At 40.9% G+C, this 22,469-nt stretch overlaps 1 protein-coding gene across 2 annotated transcripts; it reads right to left on the bottom strand.

Annotated features, from left to right (window-relative positions):
• Positions 1-9,495: 9,495 nt before the first annotated feature.
• Positions 9,496-21,867, bottom strand: LOC137269807 (protein PML-like). 2 transcript variants are annotated; one of them, XM_067803644.1, is made up of 6 exons: positions 21,846-21,867; positions 17,903-18,942; positions 17,309-17,367; positions 17,068-17,116; positions 15,346-15,405; positions 9,496-10,875 (listed from the first exon to the last, which is right to left on the bottom strand). In XM_067803644.1, the coding sequence occupies exons 2-6, from the start codon at positions 18,939-18,941 to the stop codon at positions 10,202-10,204; spliced, it is 1,881 nt and encodes a 626-aa protein (XP_067659745.1). In that variant the 5' UTR covers position 18,942; positions 21,846-21,867; the 3' UTR covers positions 9,496-10,201. The 2 variants fall into 2 exon arrangements, with proteins under 2 accessions (XP_067659745.1, XP_067659746.1); XM_067803645.1 differs by lacking the exon at positions 21,846-21,867 and adding an exon at positions 19,320-19,335 and having other exon boundaries at positions 9,791-10,875.
• Positions 21,868-22,469: the final 602 nt, after the last annotated feature.

Genomic DNA, 22,469 nt, shown 5'->3' with positions numbered 1-22,469 from the left:
GTATCCATTACTACTAAGTATTCATCACCACTACTACACACTGCAGTGATGACAACACCCAGAAGTATGCATTACTACTAAGTATTCAGCACCACTACTACACACTGCAGTGATGGCAACACCGAGAAGTATGGATTACCACTAAGTATTCAGCACCACTACTACACACTGCAGTGATGGCAACATCCAGAAGTATGCATTACTACTAAGTATTCATCATCACTACTACACACTGCAGTGATGGCAACACCCAGAGGTATGCATTACCACTAAGTATTCAGCACCACTACTACACACTGCAGTGATGGCAACACCCAGAAGTATGCATTACTGCTAAGTATTCAGCACCACTACTACACACTGCAGTGATGGCAACACCCAGAAGTATGCATTACTACTAAGTATTCATCACCACTACTACACACTGCAGTGATGACAACATCCAGAAGTATCCATTACTACTAAGTATTCAGCACCACTACTACACACTGCAGTGATGACAACATCCAGAAGTATGCATTACTACTAAGTATTCAGCACCACTACTACACACTGCAGTGATGGCAACATCCAGAAGTATCCATTACTACTAAGTATTCAGCACCACTACTACACACTGCAGTGATGGCAACACCCAGAAGTATGCATTACCACTAAGTATTCAGCACCACTACTACACACTGCAGTGATGGCAACACCCAGAAGTATCCATTACTACTAAGTATTCAGCACCACTACTACACACTGCAGTGATGACAACACCCAGAAGTATCCATTACTACTAAGTATTCATCACCACTACTACACACTGCAGTGATGACAACACCCAGAAGTATCCATTACTACTAAGTATTCAGCACCACTACTACACACTGCAGTGATGGCAACACCCAGAAGTATGCATTACCACTAAGTATTTATCACCACTACTACACACTGCAGTGATGGCAACACCCAGAAGTATGCATTACTACTAAGTATTCAGCACCACTACTACACACTGCAGTGATGACAACATCCAGAAGTATGCATTACTACTAAGTATTCAGCACGACTACTACACACTGCAGTGATGGCAACACCCAGAAGTATGCATTACTACTAAGTATTCAGCACCACTACTACACACTGCAGTGATAGCAACACCCAGAAGTATGCATTACTACTAAGTATTCATCACCACTACTACACACTGCAGTGATGACAACACCCAGAAGTATCCATTACTACTAAGTATTTAGGACCACTACTACACACTGCAGTGATGGCAACACCCAGAAGTATCCATTACTACTAAGTATTCATCACCACTACTACACACTGCAGTGATGACAACACCCAGAAGTATGCATTACTACTAAGTATTCATCACCACTACTACACACTGCAGTGATGGCAACACCCAGAAGTATTCATTACCACTAAGTATTCAGCACCACTACTACACACTGCAGTGATGGCAACATCCAGAAGTATCCATTACTACTAAGTATTCATCACCACTACTACACACTGCAGTGATGGCAACACCCAGAGGTATGCATTACCACTAAGTATTCAGCACCACTACTACACACTGCAGTGATGGCAACACCCAGAAGTATGCATTACTGCTAAGTATTCAGCACCACTACTACACACTGCAGTGATGACCAGATCCAGAAGTATGCATTACTACTAAGTATTCATCACCACTACTACACACTGCAGTGATGACAACATCCAGAAGTATGCATTACTACTAAGTATTCAGCACCACTACTACACACTGCAGTGATGACAACATCCAGAGGTATGCATTACTACTAAGTATTCAGCACCACTACTACACACTGCAGTGATGGCAACACCCAGAAGTATGCATTACCACTAAGTATTCAGCACCACTACTACACACTGCAGTGATGGCAACACCCAGAAGTATGCATTACTGCTAAGTATTCAGCACCACTACTACACACTGCAGTGATGGCAACATCCAGAAGTATGCATTACTACTAAGTATTCAGCACCACTACTACACACTGCAGTGATGGCAACACCCAGAAGTATGCATTACCACTAAGTATTCAGCACCACTACTACACACTGCAGTGATGGCAACATCCAGAAGTATGCATTACCACTAAGTATTCAGCACCACTACTACACACTGCAGTGATGGCAACACCCAGAAGTATGCATTACCACTAAGTATTTATCACCACTACTACACACTGCAGTGATGGCAACACCCAGAAGTATGCATTACTACTAAGTATTCAGCACCACTACTACACACTGCAGTGATGACAACATCCAGAAGTATGCATTACTACTAAGTATTCAGCACGACTACTACACACTGCAGTGATGGCAACACCCAGAAGTATGCATTACTACTAAGTATTCAGCACCACTACTACACACTGCAGTGATAGCAACACCCAGAAGTATGCATTACTACTAAGTATTCATCACCACTACTACACACTGCAGTGATGACAACACCCAGAAGTATCCATTACTACTAAGTATTCAGGACCACTACTACACACTGCAGTGATGGCAACACCCAGAAGTATCCATTACTACTAAGTATTCATCACCACTACTACACACTGCAGTGATGACAACACCCAGAAGTATGCATTACTACTAAGTATTCATCACCACTACTACACACTGCAGTGATGGCAACACCCAGAAGTATTCATTACCACTAAGTATTCAGCACCACTACTACACACTGCAGTGATGGCAACATCCAGAAGTATCCATTACTACTAAGTATTCATCACCACTACTACACACTGCAGTGATGGCAACACCCAGAGGTATGCATTACCACTAAGTATTCAGCACCACTACTACACACTGCAGTGATGGCAACACCCAGAAGTATGCATTACTGCTAAGTATTCAGCACCACTACTACACACTGCAGTGATGACCAGATCCAGAAGTATGCATTACTACTAAGTATTCATCACCACTACTACACACTGCAGTGATGACAACATCCAGAAGTATGCATTACTACTAAGTATTCAGCACCACTACTACACACTGCAGTGATGACAACATCCAGAGGTATGCATTACTACTAAGTATTCAGCACCACTACTACACACTGCAGTGATGGCAACACCCAGAAGTATGCATTACCACTAAGTATTCAGCACCACTACTACACACTGCAGTGATGGCAACACCCAGAAGTATGCATTACTGCTAAGTATTCAGCACCACTACTACACACTGCAGTGATGGCAACATCCAGAAGTATGCATTACTACTAAGTATTCAGCACCACTACTACACACTGCAGTGATGGCAACACCCAGAAGTATGCATTACCACTAAGTATTCAGCACCACTACTACACACTGCAGTGATGGCAACATCCAGAAGTATGCATTACCACTAAGTATTCAGCACCACTACTACACACTGCAGTGATGGCAACACCCAGAAGTATGCATTACCACTAAGTATTCAGCACCACTACTACACACTGCAGTGATGGCAACACCCAGAAGTATGCATTACTACTAAGTATTCATCACTACTACTACACACTGCAGTGATGACAACACCCAGAAGTATCCATTACTACTAAGTATTCATCACCACTACTACACACTGCAGTGATGGCAACACCCAGAAGTATCCATTACTACTAAGTATTCATCACCACTACTACACACTGCAGTGATGACAACACCCAGAAGTATGCATTACTACTAAGTATTCATCACCACTACTACACACTGCAGTGATGGCAACATCCAGAAGTATCCATTACCACTAAGTATTCAGCACCACTACTACACACTGCAGTGATGACAACATCCAGAAGTATCCATTACTACTAAGTATTCATCACCACTACTACACACTGCAGTGATGGCAACACCCAGAGGTATGCATTACCACTAAGTATTCATCACCACTACTACACACTGCAGTGATGGCAACACCCAGAAGTATGCATTACTGCTAAGTATTCAGCACCACTACTACACACTGCAGTGATGACCAGATCCAGAAGTATGCATTACTACTAAGTATTCATCACCACTACTACACACTGCAGTGATGACAACATCCACAAGTATCCATTACTACTAAGTATTCATCACCACTACTACACACTGCAGTGATGACAACATCCAGAAGTATGCATTACTACTAAGTATTCATCACCACTACTACACACTGCAGTGATGACAACATCCAGAGGTATGCATTACTACTAAGTATTCAGCACCACTACTACACACTGCAGTGATGGCAGCACCCAGAAGTATGCATTACCACTAAGTATTCAGCACCACTACTACACACTGCAGTGATGGCAACACCCAGAAGTATGCATTACTGCTAAGTATTCAGCACCACTACTACACACTGCAGTGATGGCAACATCCAGAAGTATGCATTACTACTAAGTATTCAGCACCACTACTACACACTGCAGTGATGACAACACCCAGAAGTATGCATTACCACTAAGTATTCAGCACCACTACTACACACTGCAGTGATGGCAACATCCAGAAGTATGCATTACCACTAAGTATTCATCACCACTACTACACACTGCAGTGATGGCAACACCCAGAGGTATGCATTACCACTAAGTATTCAGCACCACTACTACACACTGCAGTGATGGCAACACCCAGAAGTATGCATTACTACTAAGTATTCAGCACCACTACTACACACTGCAGTGATGGCAACACCCAGAAGTATCCATTACTACTAAATATTCATCACCACTACTACACACTGCAGTGATGACAACATCCAGAAGTATCCATTACTACTAAGTATTCATCACCACTACTACACACTGCAGTGATGACAACACCCAGAAGTATGCATTACTACTAAGTATTCAGCACCACTACTACACACTGCAGTGATGGCAACACCAAGAAGTATGCATTACCACTAAGTATTCAGCACCACTACTACACACTGCAGTGATGGCAACACCCAGAAGTATGCATTACTACTAAGTATTCAGCACCACTACTACACACTGCAGTGATGGCAACATCCAGAAGTATGCATTACTACTAAGTATTCATCACCACTACTACACACTGCAGTGATGACAACACCCAGAAGTATGCATTACCACTAAGTATTCAGCACCACTACTACACACTGCAGTGATGGCAACATCCAGAAGTATCCATTACCACTAAGTATTCATCACCACTACTACACACTGCAGTGATGGCAACACCCAGAGGTATGCATTACCACTAAGTATTCAGCACCACTACTACACACTGCAGTGATGGCAACACCCAGAAGTATGCATTACTGCTAAGTATTCAGCACCACTACTACACACTGCAGTGATGACAACATCCAGAAGTATGCATTACTACTAAGTATTCATCACCACTACTACACACTGCAGTGATGACAACATCCAGAAGTATCCATTACTACTAAGTATTCATCACCACTACTACACACTGCAGTGATTACAACATCCAGAAGTATGCATTACTACTAAGTATTCAGCACCACTACTACACACTGCAGTGATGACAACATCCAGAAGTATGCATTACTACTAAGTATTCATCACCACTACTACACATTGCGGTGACGGCAACACCCAAAAATATGCATTGTGGAATATTGAAATCAATACGGTGAATACAGCACCATCAGTACACATTGTAGTGTACATAACTAACGCCCACGTGACATGTACATGATACATTCATCGACAAAGTGTATTCTTTCCATGTAGAATATACTTTCATTTCCAGACTTGATATTGTTGTGGTAAGGAGTAAACGTTTTTAGTGCGTTGTGTGTTGTTGGATGTAACTAAATAAGTACAAAATACGTACAGATAGATATCATATTCTATCCTGTAACGTATGTTTCCTATGGGTTTACACTTTCTTAGTAAAGCACAAATCTTTGTTTGTACCATCCGGGACTCGAACCCACACGCTGAGAGTCAGACATCTAGTCGCCAGCACACAAAGTGAGCCGCCTAGACCGCTCAGCCACCGCAACTTCCACAAAACAATGGAAGTCGGACAACTGGTAGTTTATGACTGTGTGCTTTGTGTACCCCTCTGTAAATTGGCACAGCTCCCATGGCCAAGAGTTATGATTACACAATGCCATTTAGAAAGTGGTCAGATGTAACGCATGTCATATTTGGAATTGCACTTTCTTAGTATTGTACAAATTCTAGCTCTGTTTTGGTATTGCTGGCGATTAGGTGCCTGACTCTGAGGGGACATGGACAATCTTCTGTTGCTGAGGTGAATATGTTCATATACTTCAGATTTAATCTCTCCATATCATGACTAGTCAGTTAAATATTTGCCATCATGATTAGCCAGTTAAATATTTGCCATCATGATTAGCCAGTTAAATATTTGCCAAACTCAAGAAGAATATCATGCATTCTGTTGAAGCACACTGAACTTTGTTTAACTCGACCTTTTATTATCAGATATTGTGAAATGAAAACATTCGTGTCTGATGAAAACTTACATGGAAATTAAATGTTTCATTCCAAAAGTGATTGTATGAAGCATACACCATAAGCAGTCAAAACAATAACTTTATCCAGATTCACATGTTTGAATAATTCTCCCTGTTGCGGAGGTTATAATTTGACATGCAGGTAACAAATAAAGCATAAACATGAAACGATACCATTAATATTAATGTAATAATTCAGAAAAGGCGTTATCACTGTAATTCTAACACCTACAAAGTAAAACATGTTTAACTTGCTACACGTAACCGAGGTTACACTACAGTTTGAACTTGAAAGAAATATTCAAATTGTCTGTTTTAAGAAAACCATACAAACGTAACACCCATATGCATCATACAAGAAAACAATCAACAGCAGCAATGTACCGCACCTTGTTGAAAAATAGAACTTTACTGGTGACATTGCACTTTTGAATTCATTAACTACATTCTGGCACTGACAAAACAGAAGTGACACAGTTTGTTTTTGTTTTCACGTCAGCCTTGCCTAAACAAAAGCTAAAGCCCCCCCCCAAAAAAAAAAACAAAACAAAAAAAACAAAACAAAAAAAAACCAAACAAAAAAAACAAAAAAAAAAAAACCAAACAAACAAAAAAACAGGTTCTTGTTTATTTGTAATGTCCATTACCGTGTATATGCTGAAGACATGGTTAAACACCGATTGCCTGCATCTGGTGGAATGACTGTAGCGCTATTTGTACATATTAAAATGAACTAATTGAATATGGCGTCGTGTATAAAGGTCAGTATTTATTTGTGTGTGTTCCTGCATAAGAAACCTGTGATGAAGAGAACAGAAATTCAGTAACCCATGCTTGTGGTAAGAGGCGAATAACAGTATCGGACGGTCAGGCTACCTGACATGGTTGAAGCATGTTATGGTATCGCAGTTATGTAGATCTATGCACATGCTGTTGATCACTGGATTGTCTGGTCAAGATTTGATTACTTACAGACCGCCGCCATATATCTGAAATACTGCTGAGTGCAGCATGAAAGATCAAACCAAACAATTAATCTACATGACAGGAGACGTGTGGAAACACGTTCGGCCAGTTATTTCCCTTTGACTGCAGTACTAGTCTCGTTATCTACCAAATACCAGGGCGACGTTTCAAAACAACGTTTTCTTACGGATACTAAAAGCATGCTGAATGACGGCTGTATTTGTTACCTGAGCTGCACTTTAGGCTTATATTTGTATGTTCAGAAGCACAATACACACGTGCACGTTGTGACGGCTAGATGATTTGATGGATAGTGCAATTAAGATTTGAACACAAATATTTGAAACCCGATTGAAATCTGACTTGCATTACTTTAGTTTCTCTACAGACATGAAACCGACGTCTAATAATAATTAGTGTCGGAATCAATGTTATATTAAATCCAATCGTGATCACATCACTATTAACAGGGAGAATATATACAGATTGTAGGTTATCCCTGCTAATAATAAATCGATAAATTCCACGTGATTACATACAGGATGTTTTCATAAACGTACACCACATTCACGAATCGACTGTTACATGAGTGACTGGTCACAGAATTATGGTAATGTGTTTAAAGGTCTGTTCATTTCAGCAAACTTTTTCCAACTCGTGAATCAATCCACAATAAAGGAGCTGAAACACATTAATGTGTTCACCGTTCACCTCATTCAGATTTATGCTCGACCAATTTTGTACAGCCTGCTTCAAATACATCTCTCATTTACAAAACAGTATTTGAGAGGTGTTGGTATTGTTGACGCACAGCTAGTACATGATGACACTTCACTTTGTTCTCTCCTGTAAATATGTCTGTGAAACTCTGATGTTACTAATGATATCATTATCAAGCAAACTAATGAGTGAGTTTTTATAATTATTCCAGCAATATCATGGCGGCGGATACCAGAAAAGGGCTTCACATATTCTACCCACGAGGTTGATCAAAACAGTAACCTCGACGTGACGAGCGAACGCCCTCACCACTAAGCTACGTGACCGCCCTTGCCACACAGCTGACGACTGGGTCTAGTGTTGACTGTTAGTATAGGTGTGGACACAAAACTAACGAGTGCTAAAATCATAGCCCTAATACACCTTTGAGTTATATCATAAATACATCCGTTAATGTGCTTTCCTCAGACATATACAATTTTTTAGACGGATACAGGGTTAATGAGTCAAAACAATGAGTTGAAACATGTGATCATATCATATCAGATCAGTGTCTAAAGACTCTAAAGTCTCTGAAGATAGGCTGGGCACGGAACAAGTGGTACGCGTTTTTAAGTGACGGAAGCCAGTCCACGTCACACAGTCATGTTATCACCTACACTTATATTGGTTTTTGTTGTGGGTGTATTTGCTGCACATGGAAGACTAAATACACCAAAATTCTCCCATTAAGGCTACACTTACCCCAACGCAGGTGACTTACTGACAATAAGACCCATCAAAGCAGAGAAAGAACAGAGTGTGTGAGCTTGCTTGTGTTTCGGAATATGCGCCTCGTACACGAGGCCCTTCTGTGTCCGGTTCAATCACTTTCATCACATAACGTCACTGACACGAAATAATAGGTGTGTATCTAAATGAACATGGTCGGTTGAAACAGCAACAGACTATAAGTCCTCACAGTAAAGTTGAGTTAGTGATTATTCTTTCACCTACGTGGCAGCGGTCTGTAAATAATCGAATCTCGACCAGACAATCCAAACATCAACAGTATGAGCATCGAGAGTGGCGAAGTGCAAAAACAGGTTCGGTCACAGCATCCCGCATAGAGTTACTTCCCTTTGACTGCAGCTCATTGGAACTGCCCCATAATCAAATCTGAGAAATAGAATGATTTTAACCTCTGGTGTCGCTGATATAACTTGTCATACTTGCTCTTGTTTTAAGTAGCTAGTGCATGTGTTGGTCACTGCAGAATAAATAATACCATTAAACAAGCAGAAACTGATGTCATTTTTCTTTTCTTTAGTCATTCCCGTGTCTGTGTAGTGTTACAGCATATATTTAGAATCTGCCATTTCCGCTTCACTACACCCCAATATTGTTCAAGTGTAGATTTCAAACACTTCTTACTGACAATAAAACCTAGCTAATCAGAGAAACAAAAGATTCTGTGAACTTGATTGTGTTTCGGAATATGCGTCTCGCCACGTACACGAGGACATTCTATGTCCGCTTCAATCACTTTCACCACACCTCGTCACTGACATCAAATGTGACGTGTGTGGATTCACAACGACAATAATTTCATCACAAACTGTTAATGTGAGGATTTAAAACACTTACATTACGTAGTAGAAACCAAATATGGTAATATATTCACGATCTGGAATAATTTTGGATGAATTTGTGCATTCACTTATTTGTTGTAACAATGTCCAGACACGTATGAAATGTATGATAAACTGGTTAACTACTGCAGAATAATAATCATAACAATAGTCACGTCTGGATACAAAATGTTTGTAACATCCTACAGAATCGAGTCAAGTAGAAAAACAACACATTTAGCTGACCTCGTTACATTCTTGTACACAACAAACAGCCCATGGACAGACAACTTATACGTCCGCCTCAATCACTACAGTTACATTTGACAGTATAAATAAATAAGTCACATTTACATGTTTACACAATGTCATGGTTATTTCATTGTCTAATTCAAGGCGTCAGAGATAAGTGACTTCTTGGTGTCAGTCATGGGGATGTCTACCCCACTTATCACCTTCATGTTGACTGTGTAGAGATCTCGCCGACCAGCACCAAACACGGGAAGAAGAGACTCCCTCCACTCAACATCCACCTTGGCTAAAACAACCTCTCTGTCCAGGTCGATGAAGGCGAGTCGTCCCCTCCCCACATCCAACACAACGCCATAGTGGAGGGTGGCCTGTGTGCCGGGTGTGTTAGACATTGTGTTATTGTAACACATCCCCTTCTCCCCCTGCTGACACACGATGGTACAGAGACTCCCCCGGTGTGTGTCACAGCTCCATACACTGACACACCAGGAGCGGGGCTGTAGACAAACATACCTCTCACTGTCCAGCTGACTCTCCTCCACCACACCCACCTCCAGGACAAGCCACCCCAACCCTCCACCCACCACACCCACCCTAGAGTGTGTCTCCCAGTATTGTGGGGTGTGTGGGCCAGGGGAGGATGGTGGAGGAAGGGGGATGGAGGTGGAGGCACATGTACCCCGATATTTCCGTAACCTGCCGCTGTGTCTGTGTTGTGTGGTGGGCGGCGAGTTGACCAGCTCACCGTCTGTAGTTACGTGGCACCAGTCTGTGTTGGCTCGAGCAGCGTCCAGTTGTATTTGAGGACCTGGAAATATACATTTTGTTTTACAGTTTAACAAATTTCCCGACTTCAAACAACAAATTAGACATTTTAATGTCAACCTCGTTTCCATGTTTACAAAACAGCGCACTGAATATCGGCTGCCATTTTCGTCTGTGTGTGAATTGTGTCATAACTGTGATATAAATAGATATTATAACGCTGTGAATATATGTATGGGTATTCTAAATTTTTTTCATACAATTTTACATTGACTGACAATGAAATAAACTCTCCATGAAACATTTTGTAAGAAATTGTTAGTTGAGCTGGTTTGTTGTCTGTAGTCAGAAATTGACACTTGCCGTCTGAAAACACATTTGTATAAACTTCCCATCATGATGAAACTATCATTGTTTGTATTCTAAACTCTTCGTATACGATTTAGTAAACAATAAGACTGACAAAGTAGTTGTTTGCCGATATTTGAGTGTTCAACAGCCACAGTATCATCAGGTAACTTCTACGTCAGCTTCAATCAATCACTAACCACAGCCTGAACACAGTCGCTTGGCGGGACACAGGTTGTCACGTTATGTGTATTGGCTGTGACATGTATTCTCTCATGTTTGTTTTTATAACACTGTTCTCAAACTTGTCAGTTTCAGATATGATTAACTCTTTAGCTACAGTTTCAGAAAGAAATAAAACATGAACGTGTACTTTGAAACAAGTTTTGACTTTGGTAGGGAGTAAACATTCATCTTTAACGATGTCGCATGAATCATCTTTCCTTCACAGACAGTATCTGAAATCAGGGATAGTCTACAGTCTTCTATTCTATGAAAAACAGTCAAACACGTTTACTCATTTCAGTGAATATTCAATTCAACATGTAAAACCTAGAATTTTCGAATAACGATCAAGCACTTCCAAGTACTGTCACCTTTCAGTAAACTGTATTATCTGCCGTCTAGCTGAGCTACATATATTCGCATCTTATTATTATAATTGTAGGCTTTCATCTTACACATTTCACTGATATTAAACTAAATGATACAGATGGAATTTGATAAGTTTATGAAGAACAGTTAACATTATAGCTGAGAATTAAATCCTATTATATGGCCTCATGTAAGAATGTCGAGTTTTCATTGGTCCACTTGACTCTGATAAAACACCATGTACATCCATCACGATCCGCCAGCGGGAGTATACGACTTTTATACTCCCGCTGCGAAAGTCATATCCTCCCGTTACACCTTGGTGACGACGTGAGAAGTGAGAATCGGGGAATACAACCTTACGAGGGACTGATAAAACCCCGTATTTCCCGAGACACGATGTGATAACTTATATTGCTAAAGATAATTTGCAAATTTTCTGTGTCGGGCCGTTGGTAAAAGTAGAACCCCTTTGAACTAAACAGAGCCAGTTAAGTTAGAGAATAGACAGTGAGTATCGATGGTCAGATAGACCGTCCGTTTGCTTGTGACATGATCCTCCAGTTGTCTGTGAGCAAAATCCCGGCATGTGTTTCTGTTTATTGTAGTTCTCTTTTACTACCAGTTGATGTAATATCTCCGTTTATTGTTTCCTATTAAACTCAACAAGAAGAGGATTAGTTTCCACTGAATATATGTTTGACTGGTTCACTGTTGTTTAATGCCGCAATCATCAATCTTTCAGTAACATGGCGGTGGTCTGTACATAATCAAGACTGGACCAGAGAATCCGGTGATCAACATGATGAGCACAGTCAGGGAACCTGACCGCCCTGTACCATTAGTCAGTCGCCTTTTTACGACAAGCGTGCACTACTAAAGATCGATTTTAACCCGGATCGTCATGGGCATAGTAGCATATGACATGTTTGGCTTTTCTACCCTACGAACGTTTATACGTCCTCGAACGCTTTTGGACGTGAAGTGATGGCACCGTGTGAGCCGATTTCTATCTGTGGACGGGGACACCATTAAGCATTACTCCAGATGTTGACATCGACAACAACAATGACGTTCAATTCCACTTTGAAACACGTGGAGAAACCGTTTATGACCTGAAAGTGCAACACATTGTTAAGTAACTACATTACACCACAGATAAAGAATTCAACACCAAAGACGTCATCTCTCAGAGCAGCAAACAATAGGAGCCCCATTCCTTTTGATCCTGTCTAGTGAATGCGATATTTGACACCACTGATCGATGTTATGAGCAACTCTCATTTTAAATGCCAAATGTCATCTGATTACAAGCTATGCAAGGATAGCGTTATGTTTTTTCTCGGTAACTGTTTAAAAACGACAGCCAAGTAATGACGTATACGATAAATAGGACGGTTCCTAAGTCATATGAAATATGTTTTAGCTTTCAACCCTTAAAATATCTCCTTTAACCACGCCATGCGATCTGAGATACAAACTCATGAAAGCACACAATATCTTTTCTACTTAGTGGGGCGGTGGGGTAGCCTAGAGATTACAATGTTGATTCGTTACACTGAAGACCGGTCTTTGATTCCTCAGATGGGTACAACGTGTGAAACCCAATTCTGGTGTTCCCCGTTGTTATGTTGCTTGAATAGTGCTACAAGCTGTGTCAAATCATACTAACCCACTCACTCTACACTCTACACAGCATATTAAAGTCGAAATAGATCGGCAGTTGTGAATGTAAACATGCGTCTGTGTTTCTGTCATCTGAATCACGAATACACTGACAATATGTTGGATTGATGGGGGAAGGCCATTTTGCTTAGGGGTGTTAGTGAGAAATCCAGCTAAGCTTCTCAAGTATAAAGATGAAGACCCTTTTGCACTTACCATATATTCAACTCCAACATTTATCAATGATCAAACCATCCAGTCGTGAGTACTCGTTCCAGTGTCGTATAAATGATCTCAGGAAATATGAAGTGTGATCAACGATCTAAAAGAGTTATTGTTGAAAAATCGAAAGCAGATGCCTTAGATTTCAATGGTCTTCTCTCAGAAGCGTTGCTTTACTTGATGTCTAATAATCAGTGATAATAGAATATGTATATGTACCATCTTCAAGAAATGCAGATAAATCTACAACCCAACACAGCGTTGTTTCTTTAAATCATATAGGGTATGTCTGTAGACCCAGAGCCATTCCAGTATTTATAGAGCTAAGAATACCACAACCCACAGAGCCTTGTACTCTCGCGGCGATAGTATTGCAAGATTGCTAGAATCAGCGTAAAATACAATTCACTTTCTCAAACGGTGTTGAAAGGAATGACCATCACACCACAGTAGTGTGTATTCAGGGAATTCAGTAGCAGCGGGTACATCATCGCGTGTACAGCGCGCCCAGAACAGCATCCTGTGTAGAGCATCCATGTAGAGCATCTTGTGTAGAACATCCTGTGTAGAGCATCGTGTGTAGAATATCCTGTGTACAGTATTCCCTGTACACCATCCTGTGTATTGCATCCTGTGTATAGCATTCTGTGTGTACAGCACCCTTTACATGGAATCCTGTGTACAACATCCTGTATAGGGCATACTGTGTACAGAATCCCGTGTACATCATCCTGTCTACAGCATACTGTCTATAGCGTCCCGTCTGCAGCCTGTTGTTGGCAGGACGCCTACTACAGCATCCCGTGTACAACATACTGCGTACAGAATCCCATGTACAGCATCCTGTGTGCAGTATCCCATGTACAGCATCCCGTGTACAGCATACCGTGTACAACATCCTGTGTACAGCATCCTAAGTACAGCATCCTATGTACAGCATCCTATGTTCAGCAAGCTGACTACAGCATCCTATGTACAGCATCCTGTGTTCAGCATCCCTTGTCCAGCATCCCGTATACAGCATCCCGTGTACAGCATCCCGTGTACAACATCCTGTGTACAGCATCCTAAGTACAGCATCCTATGCACAGCATCCCGTGTACAGCATCCTATGTACAGCATCCTATGTTCAGCAAGCTGACTACAGCATCCTATGTACAGCAATCATTGTAGGACATCCTGCGTACAGCACCCTCTAAACTGTATATTTGTATAGCATACCGTCTACAGCACGAACACTACAGTTGGTGTTTAAACGGCAGTCATTGACCAATCATTTTTATGAATGGTCGGTTGGTTTGTGGTTAACGGTGCACTCAGAAATATTCCAACAGATGCGTTTCTTTTGCTCTCAGTAAATAATTTACAGTAGCAAAGGAATGAGTGAATGAGTCTAGTTTTACACCATAATCGGTAACATTTCAGTTGTTTGGCCACGGTTATAATTACTCGAGGCAGGGCCAGACAATTCAGTGATCAACATCATGAGCATCGATCTATGCAACTAGGGTAAGATGATATATTTCCACCGAGGAGCTTAAAAACCCGATCTTGCTAGTTGCCTCTTACGACAAACTTGGGTTACTGAAGACCGATTTTAAGCCAGAACTTCACGCATATATGTGAAGTGGAGACAACGGCGCTTCATTAACAGTTTAGACAGTTAGAATCTGATTGTACTTACACCGCAGAGTCACCGGCGTCATCGTCCCTGTTTTACGTCTACAGCTTTCACACCCAGCATCTGCAACATGCATCCTCGCTACACATGGAAGAATCACAGAAAGAACAGAGTGAGTGAGTTTAGTTTTACGCCGCACTCAGCACCATTCGAGCTATATGGCAGCGGTCTGTAAGTAATCGAATCTGGACCAGATAATCCACAGATCATGAGCATCGATCTGAGCAATTGGGAACCGATGACGAGTGTCAATCAAGCTTGACCAGCCATCCCGTTAGTCGCCTCTTACGACAAGCACAGTAGCCTTTTATGGCAAGCATGGGTTGCTGAAGGCCTATTCTACCCAGGGACCTTCACGGGTCCACAGAAAAGAGACGTACTAAAACTAAATTGGATTTTAAGAATGAAAGTTGGGTACGGCTCTATTGAGAACACCATACCATCTATCAACACAAAGCTCAGTCTGTTAAGTTTCCCAAATGGGTTTTACTGGCCAACTGCAATTCGACTTGCTATTCAGCTGCCGTCCATTTCTAAATGGTGCCGATGATGTATAAGATTATTAAATGCATTCTTATCAAAATATACGTAAAAGCTATCCATATCATGTTATATGACTGCGTCCTTTTGCTTTGTCCCTTTGAAATATTCATGAACACTACTCCTGTCTCAACATTGCTTCATCTACCATGAGTGGAATCTTTGTCTAACCTGGATCCTCCTGAAACATGTTACTTGAACACATCCAGCCTGATGAAGCAACAATAAGTCGCTCTGAAATTTCGTGTAAAGAATAAAAAGAAGTTATTATCCATAGAACGTGTCATGTATTCCTGTTCGTCCAACTTCTAAATGCCTTTCAAAAAAATAACAAACTGTCTCCATCCAATTGTTGTACTGATAACACAGTAAGCTCCAGAACCATGTGTAGACTTTTATCTACCAGACCTACATTTGTCATTAGCCTTTGAAGCACTACCAAAGTATGCAGACACCATGTCGAATGGGTGAGGTTTTTCAGTGCGATAAATTGCCCTTAATTCTGAAATTTCTAGTAGAGAATAGTCTTTAACTTGTAAGCATTAATTATCTAACGATGTTAATGAAGCAACATTAGAACAAAATGAAGTTGTCTGTTGAGTCTAAATAGGATGACTTCCAGATGGATGTCTGGAAGATGAGGAAACTGGTCACTGACCTCGATGACAGGGACGAATAACCACAGAGCCATAGAAATGCTGAATAGAAGCACTTTCCATCAGTAATCTGAATGATGAGTCATAAATGTGTCTTGAATAACTAAACTCATGTAGTGGTAGCAGTTAAAGCCTGTGCTGGAGATTAGAGGATTATAGAGACAACTGAGTCCTGTGATCCCAAAACATGGGAGGGTCGACCATACCTGGCGAGATAGCTTACAATCCTCAGAGAATTTAAGGCTGAAGATACTCTAGGCTTTACAATCGGTGATTATAGGCTTTATCACCTGAAGTAGACGATCGCTATCTTCTCGAACCTGTCAAGTATCATTAACCTCGTTTCGCGAAAATCATGGAAGCTTTTACATGCGATTTCTGTCTAAAAATGGGAGTCAAATCATTGGTGAAAACAACAATCGTTGTCATTTCGACATCTGGGATGTGTCAAGGTGATGTGTTTCTTTTAGCGCTGGTGTAGGTCAGACAGTTCTCGTAAAGTTGTTTCCTATTTCAGTGTTTTACTTACCAAAACGTGGCATTGCTGTTGGATCGTTAGGAACCTCCAAGAACTCCAGCTTGTAAGAAAAGGATATACATTAATGTCGCAATTCAAAATTGAAAGAGCAGTAGGTTTGTTTAAACTTCAAACATCAGTTTTGTGTACAGACAATAATAACATATTTCGCTGTTGATCGCAAATTGTTAATATTGATTACTAAGGAAGAAACGAGACACATAGGCATGTGCAGTCATTACGAAGTACTTACATGCTCGTGTTTGCTGTCAGCATCTGTTAGATGACTGCCGTCTGTCTGTGTTCCATTGTCTGTAAAATAACCAACAACTGTTACAAATCAAATTGTCTACGCCTAACTGAATTGTTGTAGAAAAGTCTTCGGACTGAACATGATCATATCACCATAAAGTGACACTCGACTGAAGAATTCACAAAAAGGTCATCACATTTTCACTCTCTCTCTATACTATAACCCAAAAAAGGTATGGGAACACCCTAGGCTTTGATAACACGAAGCTTTTACTCAAAAATGATGCTTTTTTTGACGACAATGTATTATTTCACCTAAACTCGACGAATACCGAATGAGTTGCTTCTCTACATGTTCTAACATGCTCTTTGAAGTGCTCATGAAACACACAAAAAAGGTTCATTTACATTTGAGAATAAATGAACCCAACACATTTAAGTTTATTAATGACTATTACCTTTGGTATTACCGAGTGTGCTTGAGTTAGAGAGGGAGAGAGAGAAGGATATATATATATATAGAGAGAGAGAGAGGGAGAGAGAGAGAGAAAGACAGAGAGAGTGTGTGTGTGCGTGTGTGTGTGTAAGTAGGTACCTGTTTGATCTGAGCCATATGCACTGATAGACCCGAATTCCGAAATTTCGGATTTCAGTTTATCCAGCCCTCTCGTGTTGAAAGTGGCTACATGTGTCCTGAGCCTGTGTGGAGGTAGTGATGCAAGGTGCGTCTTCGTTGTGTCTTGTATTGAACTCTCCAGTGTTAGATAGTCTGAGTTTGAAGCATATCTGAGTACTGTCTTGATGTAGTCTGAGGTCCACTTGCATCGTTCACTTTCACCTTCAGAGGTAACTTGCTTGGTGTGCAGACTTAACAGTTCCTGCTTCGTCTGGTTCTCAAGCTCGATGATCAGCTCCTTCTCTCTTTGGTCGAGTTTTGTCCGTAAGGAATGGAAAGTGTGGTGGATGGCCTCCTTCAGAGCACTGCTTGTCTTCTTTGTGTCATTTATGGCTTTACTGATGCTCTTCAGATATGTTTGGTGGGAAATACGATATGCAGACACGTTCTTCCCATGTTCTACTATCCGTCCTTTAGCAGCATCAGCAGCCTCATTTAAATCCCCAACATCATGGTCGGCATGCCCGCCAAGTCTGCATTTGGCACAGATTAAACTGTTGCAGCTTTTATCAAAATATTCCAGAGGATAACGATTGTGTAGTTTACAAACTGACTCAACATACATACTTCCCAGTGTTGTATCCGTAAATGTTTCCACAACATGTCGTCTGGTAGCATTAAAACGATTGTGCAAGTTCTGACAGTATTCACAGAGGAACTCTTCACACTCCTGACACCAGCACACAGCCTGGTTGCCGTCATCGTTTGTACAGAGGAGGTCGGTGCGACGATGTTTAACTGTCAGATGGAATATTTCCTTCTGTCTCACTGCATCCTTCTGGAGTGTTGTGTCTGTGAGTTTGACCTCGCTCTGACATGTAGAGCATGATATCACACAACCAGCTACAGATGTCACACATGCCTCACACACGGCGTGAAGACAGGGCAGTAGGTATGGGGCGGGTCCTTTCAGGGTAAACTTCTGCAGACAGACAGAACATTTGGAGAAGGCGTCCATTCTGAAACAAATAATATAGTTGTCTCTGTTCCATCGATTGCACTTCTCAGAAAGGGCATATTGATTCTAGGAAAATGCATACGCTCAACCGGAGTATTGATTAAACCTGCATTTGAATTAAATATTCATAGTCACCTTAACTGCTGTTACTGATTCATTTGGGCAATCAATCCATTTTTCTCCAGTCACAGTCAACAAACCACCCAAATATATTAAAAACAGCTTACAACATCAATGACACACATGTTCTAATTTTACTAAAAAAAGAAAACACACACACAAACAAACACGTTCACCACGACGTCTGCATTCCTGAACAGCTGGAACATCTCTCTCCGCCACTGTTTCTTTCACTACTGGCAAACCGTGCGTTCTCACCAAAGACCTAGATGTCGATGTTGAAGCGTCAACTGTACATCACATAACATCTGCAGGCACAGATACCGTCTTGTCTGAGTCGTGAAGCCAATGTTTGTCAACCGATGGGATGTTCTGTCACTGCTGAACCGTGAAGGTCCGGTGTAGAATAGGCCTTCAGCAAACCCATGATTAACATAAAAGGTGACTATGCTTGTCATAAGAAGTGACTAACGTGATTGGGTTGTCAGGCCCGCTGGCTTGGTTTACACATATGTCATCGGTTTCCAGTTGCGCAGATCGATGCTCATGCTGCTGATCACTGTATGATCCAAAAGTCGACTATTTAGAAACTGCTGCCATATAGCTGACCATTTGATCTCGTTAGTTGCCTTAGTTGCTGAAGGCCTGTTTTGCCGGACCTTCACGCGTTTGTAGTTTGACAAGGATTTTGCTACAGCATACGTAAGTTCATCACCTTTATGTATCTCTTCTGGTTACTCAACACGTACACCTAACACCTTCTGCTTTCTCCAAATACAAACTACATTCAACATCTCAGTATCCCACACCATAGCATTTTTTGACTGCATATATATTTAAGATATATTTATTTTGAAAAATGATTTCGCAAGTCAAGTTTTCAAAGGTATACTGTTGATATAAAATCCCTTCTGAAATCCGAATTATATGTTGCTGTAATCCGAGAGATATGAGCAGTGAGCGCAATGTATAAATTTCGAACACCAGTTCACAACTCATGTGTCAACATTACTTGTAATAGGGTATTGTTCAATATGCCTTATACAGAATTTGTGTGTAAAAACTAATACCTTTATTTAGTAGAAGATGAATACCATGTTTTCTATAGAAAAGAATTACCTCATTACAGAAATAACGGTAGAATTGTGTTCTAAATTTCATTTAGCTCATTTGAATTTAAGGTTGTACGTTAGGTAAGCTTATATGTCGATACGTTATTCAAAATAAGATCAAAAGGCCGACACTGGATATGTGACCTAAATATACTTTATCCAACAACTGTCCTACAGGCCATATGATATGACATCTACTACATGCACTGTCACACCAGTCTGTACGCTATAGACCTCTACCCCAATCACCTACAGTGTTTACTATCCACTCGTATACACTATCCTCTTCCAGTCACCCCCGTCTGTACATTTTACACCTCAACCATAGCCTGCTATAGTGTCTAACATCTACTACCGTACACTGTTCGATCGGGTGGTCAGGCTCGCTGACTTGCTTGACACATGTCATCGGTTCCCAATTGTGCAGCTCGATGCTGATCGATCACTGGATTGTCTGGTCCAGACCCGATTATTTACAGACCGCCGCCATATAGCTTAAATATTACTGAGTGCGGCGTAAAACTAAACTCACTCACTCACTCACCCGTACACTGCACCTACCCTCCCCTGAATTTACAACATTTACTACACCTTAACATCTATCCCCTCCACACTGGCATATCTACCGGCATACACCATCCACCCTTATCCACCCTTGCATGTACACCACTTATACTACATCTTAACCCCATTCTCCACTTTGTGAAATCTACTAGCATGCACTATCCATCCCCACTTACTCCTGTATGTTCAACACCTACATTACATCTTAACGCCAATCCCCATTTTGTGATATCTACTAGCATGCACTATCCACCCCCACTTACCCCTGTATGTTCACCACCTTTATTTCATCTTAACGCCAATCCCCATTTTGTGATGTCTACTAGCATGCACTATTAACTTCACCCATACCTCCGTATATACACCATATATACCACATTTTAACCCCAATCTCCACGTTGTGATATACTATCCACACTCACCCACAAACCCAGTACTACCCACCAGTACACATAATTTACTATACCTTTACACCCATTTTATTCACCCTAAGCATTTCTCATAAACCTTCTGCTAACAATGATTTAAAATAATCAAGTCCATCCATGTTTTTCATCTACCTCTACCACTAAACACTTATTGTATCAAACGGATCTGTTAATATATACTATTACTCCACCCGTATATACCACACACCTTGTGCTGCCACCCTGCAACTCCGACCTACATATCCTACCTCACAATCGCCGGGTGTTTAGGTCATTGTGACATGTCTCCAGCTTTGTCAGTCTGAAAACACCCTGTCCTACCTACCCTGTCGTTCAGGCCGCCTTGAAAGCATACCTGGCGACGATTCTTCAAATTCAGGTTTCAGGTTTATCTTGTAAAGTAGGCTTCAATCAACACCCTGTTTAATTGCCACAAAGTCAAAAGGTCTGCTTTTGCTGTATCGGTGTTACATTACATTAGAGGTAATGGCGTCTGAGGTAAGAGTGGCAATGATAGGATAACCTGTTTGATTTGACGCACGGCTGTAGAAGCTTAACGTGTGACATAAGTAGAAAATGTATCATCTACCATCTACGTATTTTTCCGATTTTGACTGGAGCTATATCTACATCAAGACAGTTTTACTGGGATATATTGAGACAGGCCAGGACACACTTACCTGGAGGTTCGGCTTCCTTGTTGTGTATGTCACTTCCGGGTCAGATCTTATTTCGCGAGTTTTATAGCTATCGAATTGTAGCAGGTTATCCAATGGATAGGTATGGCCGTACAAACTGGTTTATTGGACGACACTGCCAATTATATTGAGATAAATGTCTACCATTTTAACGAGTGTCTCGTAGTGGGTCCATGCGATTTGGTAAGAAAGTCATGCTTAATATCCATTTTAACCAAACATCTCCACAGACGTATGCATTTTGTAACTATGCATCAATAGAATGCATTAATGTGATTGCTGAATAAATCTAAAACTGTGAAATGAATGTTTTTCCTAAAATGTCATCTTTACATATAATGCAGGCAAATATATCTTCAAAATATTTGCATATTTGCAATAACGTTTGACTTTGATAGTTTAAAATTTTCTACGTTATTAGTAACCATTATTGTTGTTTGATGATAATTAAGATATGTATATCAATAAGATACATGAGTATATAATCCGGTGTTAATATTCTCAGGAAAAGTACTACACACACATTCTCCCATTTTTTAACTTTTCCAAATTGGTCAGCATGTCAGCTTCTCACAAGTACGACCATGTTTCGATTCCTTTAAACAT

The sequence above is a fragment of the Haliotis asinina genome, unplaced genomic scaffold (assembly GCF_037392515.1).
Source record: "Haliotis asinina isolate JCU_RB_2024 unplaced genomic scaffold, JCU_Hal_asi_v2 scaffold_17, whole genome shotgun sequence".
NCBI lineage: Eukaryota > Metazoa > Mollusca > Gastropoda > Lepetellida > Haliotidae > Haliotis > Haliotis asinina.
This window is presented reverse-complemented; position numbering and strand designations above follow the sequence as displayed.